The sequence below is a fragment of the Glossina fuscipes genome, unplaced genomic scaffold (assembly GCF_014805625.2).
Source record: "Glossina fuscipes isolate IAEA_lab_2018 unplaced genomic scaffold, Yale_Gfus_2 111, whole genome shotgun sequence".
Taxonomy (NCBI): domain Eukaryota; kingdom Metazoa; phylum Arthropoda; class Insecta; order Diptera; family Glossinidae; genus Glossina; species Glossina fuscipes.
The window spans coordinates 3,875,681-3,892,940 of record NW_023998454.1 but is presented as its reverse complement, the minus strand read 5'-3'; the positions used below and the strand labels follow the sequence as shown (position 1 = coordinate 3,892,940).

The window sequence follows — 17,260 nt, the reverse complement described above, 5'->3', positions numbered from 1 at the left end:
TATACGACCAAAAAATTTATTGTACGACCAAAAAATTTAATATACGAACAGAAAAATTTATTATACGACCAAAAAAATTATACAAAATATGTCAAAACGTTTAAATGATGTTATTAAGCAAAAATATTAATTTTTAATAAGATGCTATTTTTTTCCTTCGTATCCTTCCTTATATGAAAAAAACCCAATATTAATGACGGCATGTCTTTGAAGTTGTTGGAGTTATTGAATTTTCTTCTCTATTGGAATAATATTTTCTTTTTCTTTAATATGTACTCCCTTGTAGTACAAAATAGTAAATGTTCGGGCAATGGACTAGGTTTAAGAAGCATTTACTTTTTGTCGAGCGAAAAAATCCAATATTAATGAGGCTCACAGTATATGCGGTTAGAAGAAATTTCAACATTTTCTCAGCTAATAAGTGCTAGTAATCGGTTACTTAAAATAGCGATCAAATAGAAATACGTAAGAAGATTATAATTTTTTTCGCCACCGAATTGTCTATGTCATCTTAGCTGTAGTTTCATACTCTATAGTATTGGATGGACGTGACCAATATTTTTCGTTTTTATAGAATATATGTGGAAATTTTTATATTTAGTGTGATGCAGTGTATGAGTAATGGGCAAAAAACCCAACCTACCCAACCCAAACCCAAGTTATGTTGCGCCGTAGGCATCTCTTTTGGCCCATATTCAATAGCAAGCTGCGTGGAAACTTCCAACCTTTCTGCCATATTTGATCCATTCCGAATTCGATGCTATCAAGAGTATATATGCTTTACGGTGTCTCTGAAGCTTGATTCTTGGTGATGCAACAATTTTAACAAAATGATGATAAGCCCACTCTTCGATCACGGGATTGGTACAAGTACAATCCCGTTAATCTGAACAATTGCTTAGCTCTGAATTAGGAGGTAATGTCAAGTACCTGATTTGCAAACATTTTTTGGATGGAAGAAAGGGGTATAGAGCAATAATACTCCAGAAAGTTTTTAAGCATATATTAAAGTATTAAATAAAAACTCTTTTGAAAGGTACCAAAAGAAAGTAACAAAGGATTCCTCATCCTCGCGAGGTATCTTTAATTGAAAGAATTCAGCGGAAAGCGGTGAAACCGATTCAAATTCTTACCTAAAGAAAACCACTTCATTTGCACGCCTACAGCTAATGAATCATACAAACTATTCAAAAAATTGTTTTTTGTGTGGCTGACGATTATTTTAATAAAAAAGTATAATTTTTTTGTTTAAATTAAAGATGCCGGAAATGCCCACGATTCATTAGGGCATGTCATTTTTCTCGACAGTGCAAAAAGCGTTTTTCAAAGGAAAAACATTATATGCTAGCTGTAGCTTTGAAAAATTGGTTCGAGAAAAACGCATCCAAAGTATTATATTAAGTACCCGCACTAGTACAGTACTATAGAACTACGCTCAGAAACACAAAATTTTCTCATGAGCACAATCGTTTTTTGCATTATGCACGCGTTTCGCAAGCAAACATTAGAAGATAGCCGCAGGCAACGGCTGCATATCTGGTTAGAGATAAAGTGGATTGTAAACGTTTCTCTGAAAAAAGTTATTTTTTGGAATTTTAGGATAAAAATTGTGGACCAAGAGAGGGGTTTAAATTTCCTCATTTATTAATAGGAGTCGGTAAAGCACTTGTTACTTCGTATACACCCAACTATTTTTTGTTCGAAAAATACAACAACTTTTTTTTACTTCTAATTTTGACAGTGTGTCGCAGAAACTTGTGGATGCAGCAACAAAGTATAATTGAGGGGATATTGTGACTAGAAGTCAGTCGGTTTATGCTCCTACATGTCTTGATAAGTTAGTCTTCTATTACTAATTGGCCGTTAATAACGAACCAAATTTTTCGTTTGGATCAAACCTGTTTTGTGCTAGAGATATTCGAGCTATCTGTTGATCATAGCGTCTTCTTTGAGTTATTCATCGCATTAAAACCTCTTGACAAATTCAAAAGTAGAGGAAAATTAAACTCATCAAATTATTAAACTCTACAAATGATTTGAGAGAAGAAAAAAAACTATATTTCTCTTAGTTGTCGCTTAATACTAATAATTGTAAGGATTAACTAGCTTGGTACAAATGATTCTCGTATATTTATGCATCTTGTTCTATTCGGTCGTATAGTATACTTTTTGGTCGTATAGTATACTTTTCGGTCGTATATTAAATCATGTTCTTAGGATTCAATAATACAAATTCCATACAACTGAGAAAATAAAAATTCCATACAACTGAGAATGTTTGAATACGTTTGTTTACAATTCTCACTCATTTTGCATGTATTGTACGTCTTCGGTTCAGTTCATAATAAACATGCGCGCTTGTTATCAAGTAACAAGCGAATTTTTACTGTACACTAATTTTAATTTGTTTTTGTAATAAAAGTGAATGAATTTTGTTTCATAAATATATAATACGGTTTTCATTATTCTTTTTTTTGCACGGTTTTCGGTTTTTTGAAAATATATATTGAGTTTTTTCGTTTTGTATGATTTTTTAATGTTGTCGAAAATATCACCAAATTTACCGTATGTCGCATGTATATTTTTACATGATTTTTTGCACGGATTTTTACGGAAAGCACCTACCATGTAAAAAAAGAATTGGATGTATATTACTTCAGAACTTTGTTCTTGTTTGAAGCAGAAACTACCTCAACATAAAATGAATTGGTCCATAGAAAGTGAGGCGATTATTGTGATAAAAGTCATCATATGTACACCGCTTCAAACCAAATCATTTTTAAAGGCGATGGTGAAACTAAGCGTACGTAAGAAAACAACTGTACAGGCTTTGCATTTCGTTGCACTTTACGGGTTTGTTTTAAAACCCCCGGCGTTACGTTGCAAAATTAGCAGCGAACAAATGGTTTGCTCGTTTCTATTCTACGTTTCTATGTTAAAAAGGCGCAAGAGTTTTGATAGTCTAATCGTTGATGAAGTCAACAAAGTGCTTCGAAAAAATTGAGGAGAGCTAGTAAGTTCGATCTTATGACATCGCTCTCCAGAGCGATGATACGATCGATCAAAAAAAAAAAATATTTAACAATTTGTGTTGTGCTTGTAGCTGGATACAAAAAGAATTCTTATATTATGGTACCATACGAACTAATAATGAAAAATTTAACGGATAGAATTCCGCGTATCTAGCAACTTCTAGCAACTAATCAGCTAATGAGGCAAAGCGACCAGCACTGTTTTGACGGTGTAAAGCTAGAATCTAAAAAGGCCTCTGGGAATCATTCGATTCGGTTTTATGTCCTTAAATTCCAGAAGTTTCACAGTGATAAAAGTAATCGTTTCACGAGGAAATTAGCAAAGAATCGATCGAAGTTCATTTAGAATTATAAGGGAAAGCTCTTTAAATTTCGATAAAAAAAAACATCACAAACGTAATATAAATAAGCATTTGATAGTTTACGATGAGGGACCATGGACAAAGGCAAAAAATGCTTAACGTTCGAAACCGATCTGAAAAAGAGTTTCTGAACTTGATGACCGGGTCCCTTCTTTTAAATAAAATATTGTAATATATTTTAATAGATTTGTTTTAGAACATTCCAAATACTCTTTATAAAGCAAATATAAATACCTGTTTCGGTGCGCGACAATCTCACTGGCGGCGATGTTGTTTCTGATCGTGCTGTGAAAGCTACTGGTGACGTTTGCAAGGACGTTTCAAGTGATGCTAAAGCATGCGTGGATGGCGATAGCAATGCCAGGAACCATAGACCCATTAGAACCATATTCAATATTGTCGCGTTTGTCAATCGTTGATGCAAAATTTGCGTACCGAGCGTCGCTGGTGACCGCTTTCGTCGTGGACGCTGCAAGTGATAACATTTCGTATCTACTTTTAGTAATTTTTGCTTTGCAAACTTTTGATTGAAGCCAAAGCATGCTAACGATATAATCGAGGAATTTAAATGCTTCAGCATTTCAGAAAGAGCATTTATTCGGAATTGGCTACATGTAGTAGTGATGTTTTGCCTCTCGTCTAAAAAAATTATTTTCTTTAATGTGGATTTAGATGACGACGATAAATCGTGGCCAAATGGCTTTTTATGCTTGATTTGGAGTGAATGATTTTCTTTAGAGCCACATTCGATGGATAACGGCCTGGATAATAGAGTCAATGGTGATGATGTTCGCGACGAAAGTAGAGGACAGGTGGAATAATGGAAAGTTTGAGGGGCAGGTTGCATGAAATTTGTCTTGTTCGCTGTAACACCTGAACACGGATGATTCCAAGGACTGTTCCTTTCTTGATGCTGCTCATCTGCTTCAGTACTTGTTTCGATTTGGCTTAATTCATACGATAATGATTTTCTACGGCAGTTATGTTTACATGAGCAATTCATTTGTTTTGCTTTGGACATGTTGCAATATGTATGCCTGTTCTTAGCAGTAAAAATACCATGGTGTTGTTGCTGTTGTTGTTTTTTCTGCTGTTTGGGATATTTACAGGTTATTGATCCGCACATGTTACAAGGATTAACGGTCCGTTTACAGTACAGTGATGTATCGTTACTCATTGTTTGCTCATCAATAACAGTTAATTCGGATTTTATTTGTGATGGAAACTTTATGACTGACGTTTGATTCGTGGCGTTGATTTCGTATTCATTATTGACTCCGGTAGTGATCGTCTCGTCGGTTTTATTCATTTTAAAACGTTTATACAAATATAATTTACGTTTCTTTACCATTAAGTTATTAACTACTGGTCCAATATCAATGTCCATGCAATTATACACATTGGCAATGAAAGCCATTGTTTTAACATTTCGCAATAATTTACGCCGTTATAATCTGTAAATTGTATTCAAGAAAAGGTTGGTTTATTATAACTAAGCTGTTCTAAAACGCTTTCATACACTTAATTCTATCCCACATAACATTTGCAAGGAGGACCATATATCATATTTTATGTTTAATACATGATATTTTAATTAAAACGCATGAACTATGAGTTTTCTCTTTTACTTTTCATATGTAGAGTATGCATGCATGCGGTAATGTAGTCTAAGCGGCTTTCAATTAAACTAAAAAACATTTTTCTTCCGTAAAACGCACTATCCAATATATTTTCACCATTGGGTGCGAAATATATTTTCACCTCATTGCCTATTATCTTACACGAAAACCAACGCTTATGAGCAATAGCTCCACTTTCTAATACAGTTCTTAGGCGCATTAGTTCTTCTTTTAGACACTTGTAACTGAACACATGCACCCTTAAGTTAGATTCTTAAAAAATCCACACGTTTTTTAATCGACTTCCAACTCGATGGGAATTTAATAAACAAGCTCATGACTCATTTCATTGAGCCGTGCTTTCTCAATAACCGATACTGCGCAGGCACCCGTGCAAATACATTTATCACACGACGAGATTTTTGGCTAAATAGTTTTAGAAGATGCGAGGCCGAATTTCTGATCAAATTATGAGATTTTTTTGGAACGATCATGGGCAGTGTCGATTAGTTGCGCGATATTCTTCTGCCACCGTCCGTCTGTTTAATTACTGCAAAATTTTGAATGAGAAAACACATAGTCCTAACTTTTTATATCCTGCACCACTTGCGTTACTATGGTATATTAAGCTTATGAGAATGCATGCAGGACTTCAGATACACCAGCTTCTGACCGTCTTGTTTTCTAGTGTTCAAGCTACAGATCGGAAATATTTCAGATATTGAAAATGGTTCGTACTCTTTTGAACCATTTGTTTCAACCCTGTAATATTTTATTTTGGGAAGTCGTTTCGTGAATAATCGTATAAGCGAAGTGTAGGGTGTTTAATGATAGCACCATTTGCCATTGTAGTGTGTTTGCTTGTTAATTATTACCGTCGTGAGTTAAGTTCAAAAATGGACTAAATAAATCCGTGATCTATGACCCCAACTAGTATAACTTGTAGCCTAGAATTTTAGCTTTTTCTGAAATTTTTCCTAAATAAAATCCCCTCGTCAAGTTCGGAAATCGTGAACTTTTTTTTATAGAAAAGAATTCTTCGGAAATTTTGATTTTTGCAGAAATTTAACCGTAATAAATTAAGAGGAAATATCAACAGCGTGGGCCACGAATTATGATTCTCCTGTAAGAACTTCATGCATATTATTCTCTAATAACGGTACAGAAAAGTTCGGTTGTTTTGATCCTTAAATATATAAATTTCATAATTTTGTTTATGCACTAATTTTTCTATCTAATGTCATTATTAACCATATGAACACTTGTTGATTTCAATACAATACAAAGGCGCCAGACGTATTGGAGCACATCATCATCTGCATTCGTTTTTTTAATTGAAAAAAATGTTATATAGCTTCTTAGACATCGTCAGTCAAAGAGGACGGAAGAAACTCACTTTATATTAATTAACGAAATAATTTATATTTTATTTAGTATTTATTTATAAGCATTAGCTAAATTAATCATAACCGGACATTAGAAGTGATGTATACTGATTTACTTCGCTATCACTTATAGCCACTATTTTCTTTCGATCACCACATTGTTATGTTGTGTCATGTCAATTCATGTTATGTGAGCAGTGTGTAAGTAAGAAACTCAAAACATGTAAATACATCGCACTCGGTAAAAAAACAATTCAAGTGAAAGATGAAGAAAAGTCTATACACACATCTATATATACATATATATATGTATATATAGGTACGTATACACAAAAAATACATGCTTTTAACACAAATAAAACATAATGATACATTCAATTGTGAGTCAATCTGTCTCTCAGTCATGCTAACTCTAAACGGTAAACGGCAACATTCCAATCAACTTCACCCGTCACTCTACTCTTCCCCGCGTAACACATAAGAAACTTATATGTATAAATTGTTCTGTTTTTCTATCTATTTCTCTCTTCTTAATTTCTCTCTTTTCTTTCTTCTCCATTTGGCTCTGTCGCTCTTTTTCCGTTGAGCTAGAGCTCTCACGAAATATTACCATACACTGTTTATAACGAATCTTCGCTACGACGCGACGTTCAAGTAAAGAAAAAGTAGAAAAGAAAATCCGGACCGGCTAAAATCTTGTACATACACATACACAGTCGCACAAGCAGACAAAAACAATATTTAAAGAAATAGAGAAATATTTTATACAAGACTCTCACTTAATAATAAAAGCAGGGAATTTTTTATATGTGTGTAGAATTGTTTACCTCTCTTTTTGCATATACGCGCACACACAGCACATACATAAACACGTGTTAAAAGTAAATTTTTTTAAATAATTTCAAAAAAAATACCCACATCCGTTTCTTGCTTTCTTATTTTCAAATACATGAGTTCAGAGAAGTGTGAAGATTTACTCTCATATCATTTTCCGCGTTTTCACGTTTCCACTAGACAAGTAAAAATTAAAAATAGCTTGTCATCAAAATAAAAATAAATAAAAAAAAAATAACTATATATATTATACTTAACCAACCACACATATATTTAAATGAATGTTTGTATTTAGATATATATTAAAAATATTTGCACTAAGCTGCTAAATTTAGAAAAGCGATCGAAAATATCACTAAAAATAATTTATTCATTCGTTTCCACACATTCACACAATCACATGTGATTAGCAAATAAAATCGACACACGTTCGATTTAATTCGTCCAATCCTTTAAAATAGTTGTAGCATGTATTTTAACATTTATTCGGTATGTTATGTACAATAATCAAGAAAAAAAAAACGTAGTCGGTCAAGATCTTATCATAAATACATATAATTGAAATCGAAGTAATCTTATAGGGAAGTTCGTACATCAGCACCCATAACACAGCAAATGCACGTATGTGAGGCGACGAGATGTTTCCCTTCGAAAGTACGCCAACTTCATGGCAGATATTGACCTAGAATTTGATACAAACACCTTGTATTGGTTTCGAGGCTAACTTACATGCTCAATATTGACAAAATATTTTCTACGGACGGCGTTCATCAATGTTGCTTCGACTTGTGCTTTTACAAATTTACAAAAAAGTGTAAATTTTCCCGCTTACTTCATTCCATAATCTTATTACAGATTAGTCTGTCGCATAACAGCATAAATAAGATTCTCGACTACAAACTCAATGTTCGCGAGCTCACGATCACACTTTCTTGTAGCTACAGCGAGTGCTCAGTCGATCAAGGCATAACATTTACCGATTAGGCAGGCATCTTTTAGACAGTGGCCAGTCTTTACATATGTCCTCATGCCTTTCGAACATTAACGTGCCACTCGTGTAGGAGACATCCCCTGAGTGATTGATCATTGACTATAAAATCAAATCGCTTAGGGAAGAAACAAAATGTGCGGCAGACTACGATGAAAAGCTTTTTTGGAAAGTAATCTGCAGAGGAAAGCGGACATTAAAGCTAAATCATTTGAGCAACTTTGATATCTGCCGACCTAAAATTAACATTCTTTTAAGCTTTTACGGTAAAAAGGAAATCTTTCCCGACCCTCACAAAAGCATAAACCAAATACGAGGCCATATCCGTTAAAAGAGTGCTTTAGAAACAAACATTAAACGCTATGGAAGACTGCGATTTTTTTACTCCCTACATTTTTCATTCTTAGGTGATACGTATAATCATTTTGTCAAAACGTTTGCAATGGCCAGAAGGACGCTTCAGAAACATCACAGCGTACATATTAAAGTATATACGCTATCGACTGCAAATTTGGCCGAAACATTCGAAATTTTTGCACACATGCTGGTACTGAAAATGTCGATGGTAGTGAAAGGTTTTTTTTATCATTACTCATAGCTATAGCAGATATGAGCCATGCATGGACGATGCTGTAGCACCTGTACAAAAATGAAAAAAAAATGACCAAGCCTACACAATATTATAGTGTATCAAAATTTAGGTTTTTTTTCAATACCTTTGTGCCGCGAAGCAACAGGATTAAAAAATTCCATAAAATATATAAATTTTTGGTCAATTTCAAATTTTGCAACTGTGCAGTAATTGCGGTATACATTCTCTCGTCAGCGAGAAAATCTTACCTATTCAAGCAAGATATCTCCCCTAAATTTTCAAAAAACTAATATCTGTTTGACAGACGGTGTAAGTTGACAATTACCCGCCGGATCACAGATAAGCACCGGTTACAAAGAAAGAGTTACTCGATTTATTATTAACAGTGAGCGAAGTATTAATTGGGTGACTTGAAAAAAAAACACAAATTCCAATGATATTCCTTTCGTTTTGAGATATTCCAATATTAATTAGTATCCTTGAACGTTAGAACCCACTTTTTACCTAAGACGTTAATTTCGAGAATTTAATTAGAAAAAGACCACTAACCACATCAAAATTTTTCCTTGCTTGAAAATGGAAATGTACAGCCTTTGCAAAGAATATGGGTATGTAAGCCATTAGTATTTACGAATTTTATATTGCACTTGTCACAGGTTACGCTACAAATCACTCTAAACTGCGTATACGTGTTTGACTGTATAATTGTTGTAACTGTGTTGGTATGTACTATGTGTGTTAATTTTACTTGTATATATATGATATACTGGGAGAGGGGAAATAACTTTACTAGTGCAGACATGACGGAAAATAAAGAAACATATAAAAAAGACAAAAAAAATTCACAATTAAAAGCACAAAATCAAAACAAACAACGAAAACGGCACTGACTTACGATGACGACAACGTTGACGGAGCTTTGTCTTCCTAAGCAGCAGCAACAGCAGCAATCTGTAGCCAGTCAGTCAATTGTATAGAAAAATACACTAAAAACAACCCTCCAGATGACCGTTGACCCCGAAAATATGTGCAAAAGAAACATAAACCAATAATACTCAGACAACAAATACCCAACAGCGGCAACAATAACAAACGTAAAGAGAACACAACAACGAAACGTGGATGGGAAAAACTCATTTCTTTTATAAAGCAAAATCCGAAATTATTATTTATAAAAAAGCGCATGTGCGAGACGTATCACATTTGTTCGGTTGGCCGCGTGTACTCTCTTACATGTGTGTATGTATACATTATATGTGTAAATATATTCAGGACGGCATAAATGAATATCTGTAGTAGATAAATGTGTAGAAACAGTAGTATTTTCGAACTCGCTATTAAGGGCGGAAGCTAACTATATGCACTTACACTCAGGCATTTTAATGTATATATACACATTAGTGCGTGTATATATAAAATAGCGTATTACTTACTATGAATAGCTTTTGCAAAATACGTTCAGACAGACGGTATTTTATGCGCGTACACACTTATGTAAACCTACCGCTTTGCCCCATGAATGAAAATCATTCGGTATTCGGTAGGTTTTTTTTTTTGTTTGTTTTTGATATATATACCTATCGTACGTATGAAATATAAACAAACACATTTTCAATTATTGAGAATTGTAAACAAACATATACGCTTACGCTCAGATGGACGCAATTTTTAGACAGATTGTAATCCATTTATTACATTTTGCTTACGAATTTAACTATGAAAAGCCGAAATCCGGAGAGAGGGAGAAAGAGAGAGAAAGAGAGAGAGAGAGCAAATTATTGCAACGCTATACTGTTCTTTAGTTAGGTATTTAATGATTACGACGACGAGAATAGTGTTGTGATCGTTTTCCTTTGAATTCAAAACAAGAATAAATAAATGAATATCAAAATAAACAACAAGAATGTTATCAATGTATGTGTGTGGTCAACATTTAAATTAAAGAGACATACAAAACCAGCTAGCATGCGAAAAGAATTTTTGCTGTCTCTAAACTTGTCTACACACAACCCGAATATATATACATATATATTTATATATATATATATATATATATATATAATATTTGCTTGAATGCTCAAGTACGAACGGCAGAGTCAAAGCAAAACTAACCGAAACGAAAAAAACAAATGACGATGTGAAGAAGAAAACCAAAAACACTATGCAAGAATAAAAATAACAAAAAGTAGATAATTGTGTAGTACGACTGACTACAAACTCTGGCGTAAGCAAAAGGAGGGAGGAATGGAAATTATTATTAAGAACAGAATGGAGAAATACACATTAAATGACTGGACCTTCATACACAACAGAAGCGTATAAGTATGTATGCATAGAAATATATATATATATATATATAAATATTTATCACTGGCGCTCACTTTTTGTAGAAAAACAACAAAACAAATGTATAACTGCTTGTTAACTGTGTGATTGCTTCAGTGCGTATAAAAAAATGAATGACGCATTTTTAAATAAATTTCTGTTTGTTTCGTATACATTTTCCAATGAATCGAAATGAAAACAGATTTTAATCCGTTAGATGTTCATCCCACTACCGTATAGAATAGTTTTGAACTCCTACACTTTCTCTGTGTATATATAGAAATTCTATATTCTTTGAAAAGAGGATTTAAAAATTTTACATATATACAAATTTTATATAGATACCAATAAACAGATTTTTTTTTTGCTCTAAAAAAAGGGCAGGTCGCTCTATGCGGCACCATTTCACAATATTTTACTCATAGTCATATTCATTCATTCATTCATCGATTTACCCAAAACGTTGCACGTATATGCGTTTAATGTATTATTTGCTTTATTTACTACACTATAGAAAAATTTTTATTATCTACGCACTACGTTTTTGAAAAAGTTTTTCTGACCAATATATACAAACTTGAATACGCACTTCGATCTAAACTTCAATACGTTTTAATTATTTTATTACTTTTTTCCCTTGTTTTTGTTTGACGGCACAATTATATTAAATTCGTTTCACAATTCACTGCTTAAGCTGCTTACATTTTTTTAAAAAGAAAACTGTTTATTTAATTTTAATTTTTTTTTTCTTTAATATTGCTTTACATGAAGCAAATGTTTTCATGCATGCAATTCAATCCCTTTTTGACGTCTGCTGCGTGTCGTATAATAACATGAAGGCAAAAGCAAAACGTCTGCTCTGGCTGGCTGGCTAGCCATAGAAAATAGTAATATAAAAAAAGCAGCTAACAATCGTAAACTTTTCTTATTGCAGCTTAAAATAAATTATATATATGTATTAAATGATTTTTCCTTTCTTTTTTTTTACTATTTATTCTTGCATGCGATATCTAATGCCGCAAAACCGCTCTTGTGAATTTTTAATAATGTATTACAACCGTCTATTTTGGCTGCGTTTTTATTGGTGCTTTTTAACATATTTTTTTATTCGTTTTTAACATATTTTTTCTCTCCTTATCTATTTATGCCTCCCTTCATCATTATCGTTGTTGTTGTTATTATTATTCTCTGTTGCGCAGCAGTAACTTATAGACTCTCTCTCTATACCTCTTTAGATTGTTTAGGCAAACACACGCACATACACATTTTCTAACTTAAAGTAAAAACGTATACACACAGACGCACGCAATCTCCCTCTCTTTCTTTTATTATAATCGTATTAACAACAAAACAACATAAAAAAATAAACAATTTTAATACGAACACAACGCTACACTACTCCTAGCAGGTGTGATTAAGCATGATTTGCATAAAAAAGTGTAATTTATAGTATAGTGTGTGCAACGATTTGTTAAAGCTTAAAAAAAATGACCGTACATTCAGGTTTCCTTAAATGTACCCAAAGCAAATTAATTGTTTACAATCTATTCTTAAATTATTTATTCTCATTGATTTATGCTTGCTTGGTAGGGTGCAGACGTTCCATATTTTACTTAGTGTATAACGTACGTAAAGAAGGCGCATATTTGTTATTTTCATTTCTGCTTTGATATCACTTTTGTTTTGAATAAAATTCTTGCTGTTGCGCTCTCACGCTTTCTGTTTCCATTTCGGATTCCTTATTATGTATGTAAACATGTATAAATGTATACATACATAGATAGATAGATAGTTCGCATAATTTGCTGCGTAGTATTTTTTTTTTCTTTACTTAACTACATATTTATTTATTCATTTTGTAAATAATTTTCAAAACAGATATCTTTTACATTGGTCGAAGAAGTACTTTGCAAATAATTATAAAGAGGCCGAAAGAAAAACAACAACAATAATTATACTACACATATATTATAGATGTATTATTATTATTATTATTACGCATATGTAAATAAGAATTTGATTTCATCAGAAGTTTATGGTGATGTATGCGTATCTTAGCTTTTCTTGATAGAAAAATAGATTTTCAATGTTGGCGACGTTGTCGTTACTGTTGTTGTTGTCTCAAACACGCATACATTAGTAAGGAATGTGCAGTAAACAATAGATTTCTATTCACTTTAACCAAATGTTTGGATTCTTTTTTTGGGTTTTGTTATTTTATTTATTTGTCCATAAAACGCGCGCACACAGGAGCATATTTTTCTTTTTTATTTCTTTAATACGTTGCTACAATCACGTAGTGTCGTTGTAAGCAAAAATTACATCTTTGCTTAGGAATTTGCTTATTGTAAAGAATTTATTTAATATATCCGGTTGAGTGATCAGTCAGCACACTTAGTAGAATTCTTTGAAATTCCTATGATTTCAATTTTTCCTCCTTTTTATCATTTCAATAAAAAGGAAAGCGGCTTCCATTAATAATGAAATTCTTTCTAACTGGGGTAAACGTTTTTTTTAAGAACCTTTTTCTCTACTTATTCATGACGGCAGCGAAACGATAACAAATTTTAATAAAACTTGAACACTATTACTTTGCTTTACTACGTAACTACACCTATATCCGTCCACGTCCGTACGGTTATTTATATATGTGTATGATAGGCTAAACCGCGTTAACCATGACTGTTATAAAATCATATATACATAGGCACATAGATGAAAAAAATATCATTCACTTTCCTTTTCAAAATCAGATTTTTTTTCTTTAATTCAGTAAAAAAGGCGATCGAAAACATTAAAAATACACCTCTTTTGATGTCATGAAAATAAATGCGTTATTGTTGCTTTTTTCTAGGAGTCTACGCTTCTTTTATATGTTTATTTCAGCACTGTATACACGCAAGCTTACATATTTGCACATGTATGAAAATGGCATGCTGTGGTTAAGTAAATATTTTGTATTTGTTTTTTTCCAAAAAAAAAAAGAAACGCTACTTTATTTTAGACGCTTTAACATTTAACATGAGCAAATCATTAGCAAATTTACTAACTTTCTCAAAGAGAAAAAAGCGACATAATATAGACAAATATGACAATATAGCGACATTAACCGTGTGTTATTTTTGGAGTAAAGAAATACGAACACGGCACCGACCGACGCTTACACATCTTTATCATTCAAAATTCAGAAAAAAACTAATACAAAAAAAGATATGGAAACGTTCCTCTCAGAGCAAACAAAATGTTACAATAACAAATTTTTGTGGGATCCAATACTGCCAAGTATCTAATAAATTGCTCTCAGAGCAACAAAATTTCACAATAACAAAATAGTACGGGATCCAATATTGTCTCCTAATGGTGCCAAGTAATCAACAAAAATGTCTCCTAGCAAACAGAATTTTACAGTAACAAGGTTAGCAATCCCCAAGTGGTGCCAAATAAGCAAAGAAATCACCTCTCAAAAAACGACTGATTTGGGAACGACCTGAATTTTAGTCGCACCCTGAATTATTCTCAATTTATTTATTTATTTATTCTCACTATGTAAACAATTCATTTGATTGCGCAATACCATAATATAATCAGCTGTAATTTGAGGAACATTTTCGGATTAAAATTGTAAAATTGCGTTTGTGGTTAAAAGATGGGAAAATTGAAACGATATTAATAGAAATAAAAACTAGTGAAAATTGCCCAAAATCTCGGGAAGAAAAATGTTTCGTAGTGGAGTTGGTTTGGTGGGGCTTGGAATAAACGAAACCGTTTATCGTTGGAACATCTAAAATATTTATATAATATTTTAGAAAAAAATACAACGGTATCCGAGAGTAATCGTTAAGAAGTATAGCAGAAATTTTAATATGGGGTGATCAACACGACACTTCGGTTTTCGAGTAAACAGCGCTTTATAACTATGTATTAATTATTTTCCTTTTTCCAGATTTTTCCTAGAGAAAATTATAGTTTTCGCATATAATACGTCAAAAAAGCGGAGGTTGCAGTTTTGTATGTGTTCAATTATTACAAACATTGAATATTCTCTTCGGAAATATACGTAATGAAATTTCATTATGCATTAGTTAAACATTATAATAATTATTGATAGCTTCTTATTTTATTCTTAGATTATTTATTATTATTTGTTAAGTAATAATCATGTAAAATCAATCAATAATCGTGCATAAATTTGACTTTTCTTTTTTTGTCTTTTCCGTTGATGGAAAAAGTTCGCCACCTAGAGGAAAATAATTATCTAATCTAGACAACAATTTTGAAAACCTTAGAAGATACCAATTCACCCGAAGATGAACCCGCACATAATTTTACATTTTTTACATTATTTAATTTATATTTCAAATTAATAATAACTAAAACTAAATGCTAAATCTCATATACTAACTATTAACAGACAAATAAGAGGGGCTATGTTGGAAGAATTGCAGAAATGGTGAGAAAAGCCAAATTTTCTCTTTTGGCAGTAATCTGTCAAATTGTAAACCTTTCAAATTCCTAATTGACTTCTTAATTTGTTCTATTGCAAATGCGTTGCCATTTCTAAGATCGTAAAAATTTAATACAAAAAACGCTATAACACATTTGTAGCTTAACAACACTAATGAAAAGGAACAAAAACAAAAAGCGTTACTTAACGGCAATTTTCATTGCTATTGTTCATTTTCGCGATCTCCATTTGTGAGTTTTGGTCTGCTCGAAAAGACTGCACAAAAAATGTTATTTTCTAAGAAACAAGGGGAAAAAATCCGTCATAGTCATGTGAAATTATTTAAAATGTGATAAAAACTAATGGGATTACTGAAACAGGAACAGCAGCTCTTGTAGGCGCGATGTTCAGTTACGATGGTGATGATATGCAGAAATTATGTGAGCCCGAAAAAACAGAAACGTTCGAAGACAGTTCTAGATTGCCTCTCGGCAAATTTAAGATATGTATTAGCGTGAAGGCAGTAAGTATACATGCATATGCATTAGGTTTCACATAGGAGCGCAGATATATTAGACGAACAGAAGGATTTGTGAAGGAATATAGTCACTATTTGATTGAGATCATTTATATGTTCAAATTTCATTACCTTTCTATATAATATATAAGTTATAAAATTTAGACAAATATTCTACTTCTATTATCCACTTTCTTTACAGCAGACCTACTCTACCATGACAATGTATGACTACAGCTCTTCTACACCAGAGGATGTACTGTCACAATATTTATAATTCGTCCAGTATCAACGGATGGAACTAAGAGCGAAGAGAAATCCTCTTTTAAACATGGATAAGATATTGTCACCAAGGAGAATGTGGAACCAGTAATGTTCGGATTTTTGGTTGTATCTAGCTTAATATACCGAGAAGCAGAACAAAGACATGAGCAAGATCTAAGTTTAATATACCCGGTACCGCAAGTGGTGAAGGGTATAAAAAACACTTCCAGAGAGCAATTGGCACACTCGAGTTTGACATTGAAGCGGAATGCGCTAAAACATGTCGACAGATAACATAAGATGATTGCTTCTTCTGTGCGATAAGACTTAGCCACACATCCCAAAAACGTTAAAAACACTGAAATAAATTGAACTGGACTGTGTGCTGCTTTGCTTCTTACATCTATCTATACGTGGACTTATGAAATTAACGGAAAAAAGAAATTCTTTCATGCATAGCCTCAAATGATGATTTGTTCGTTTCACACGGAATTCATAGGCTATCAGAAAAATACGCTTTGGAAAAATGCAGTTGCAATGGGAACATGTCATATGCATACCTCATTAGGATTGTGGTTTTACCTTATGATGTTTTAAAACTGTAAACTTTCATCATAGACTATTTGAATTGTTAAAATTCGGCGAAGATCCGAGCGTTGAAGAGGATATGCTCCGTATTATTAATCGCATTTTGGAAAATGATTGTAGAATTATGGTTACGGATGACCAAAATGCGATAAGAGCCGTTGTTGACCATTCATGTGCATGTTTACGGGGAAACGAGCTCAAATCTTAATATAATTGAAAGTTCATTTGCCATCGTTTAAGACTATAAAACGAGTAACCAGAAAGTAGCATTACTTTTTAATGTGTTAGGTGTTGGGCAGTTTCGAATGAT

At 32.7% G+C, this 17,260-nt stretch overlaps 1 protein-coding gene across 11 annotated transcripts in view; it reads right to left on the bottom strand.

Moving 5' to 3' along the window:
* Positions 1–14,311, bottom strand: part of LOC119638939 (insulin-like receptor) — an 18,503-nt gene extending 4,192 nt beyond the window's left edge. The window contains exons 1-3 of one of the 11 annotated variants that reach the window (XM_038036072.1): positions 11,727–12,751; positions 11,194–11,429; positions 3,629–4,848 (exon numbers count right to left, since the gene is read on the bottom strand). In XM_038036072.1, coding sequence (XP_037892000.1) covers positions 3,629–4,811 — 1,183 coding nt within the window. In that variant the 5' untranslated portion in view covers positions 4,812–4,848; positions 11,194–11,429; positions 11,727–12,751. The other 10 variants (XM_038036076.1, XM_038036073.1, XM_038036068.1 and 7 more) reach the window with 10 other exon arrangements.
* Positions 14,312–17,260: the final 2,949 nt, after the last annotated feature.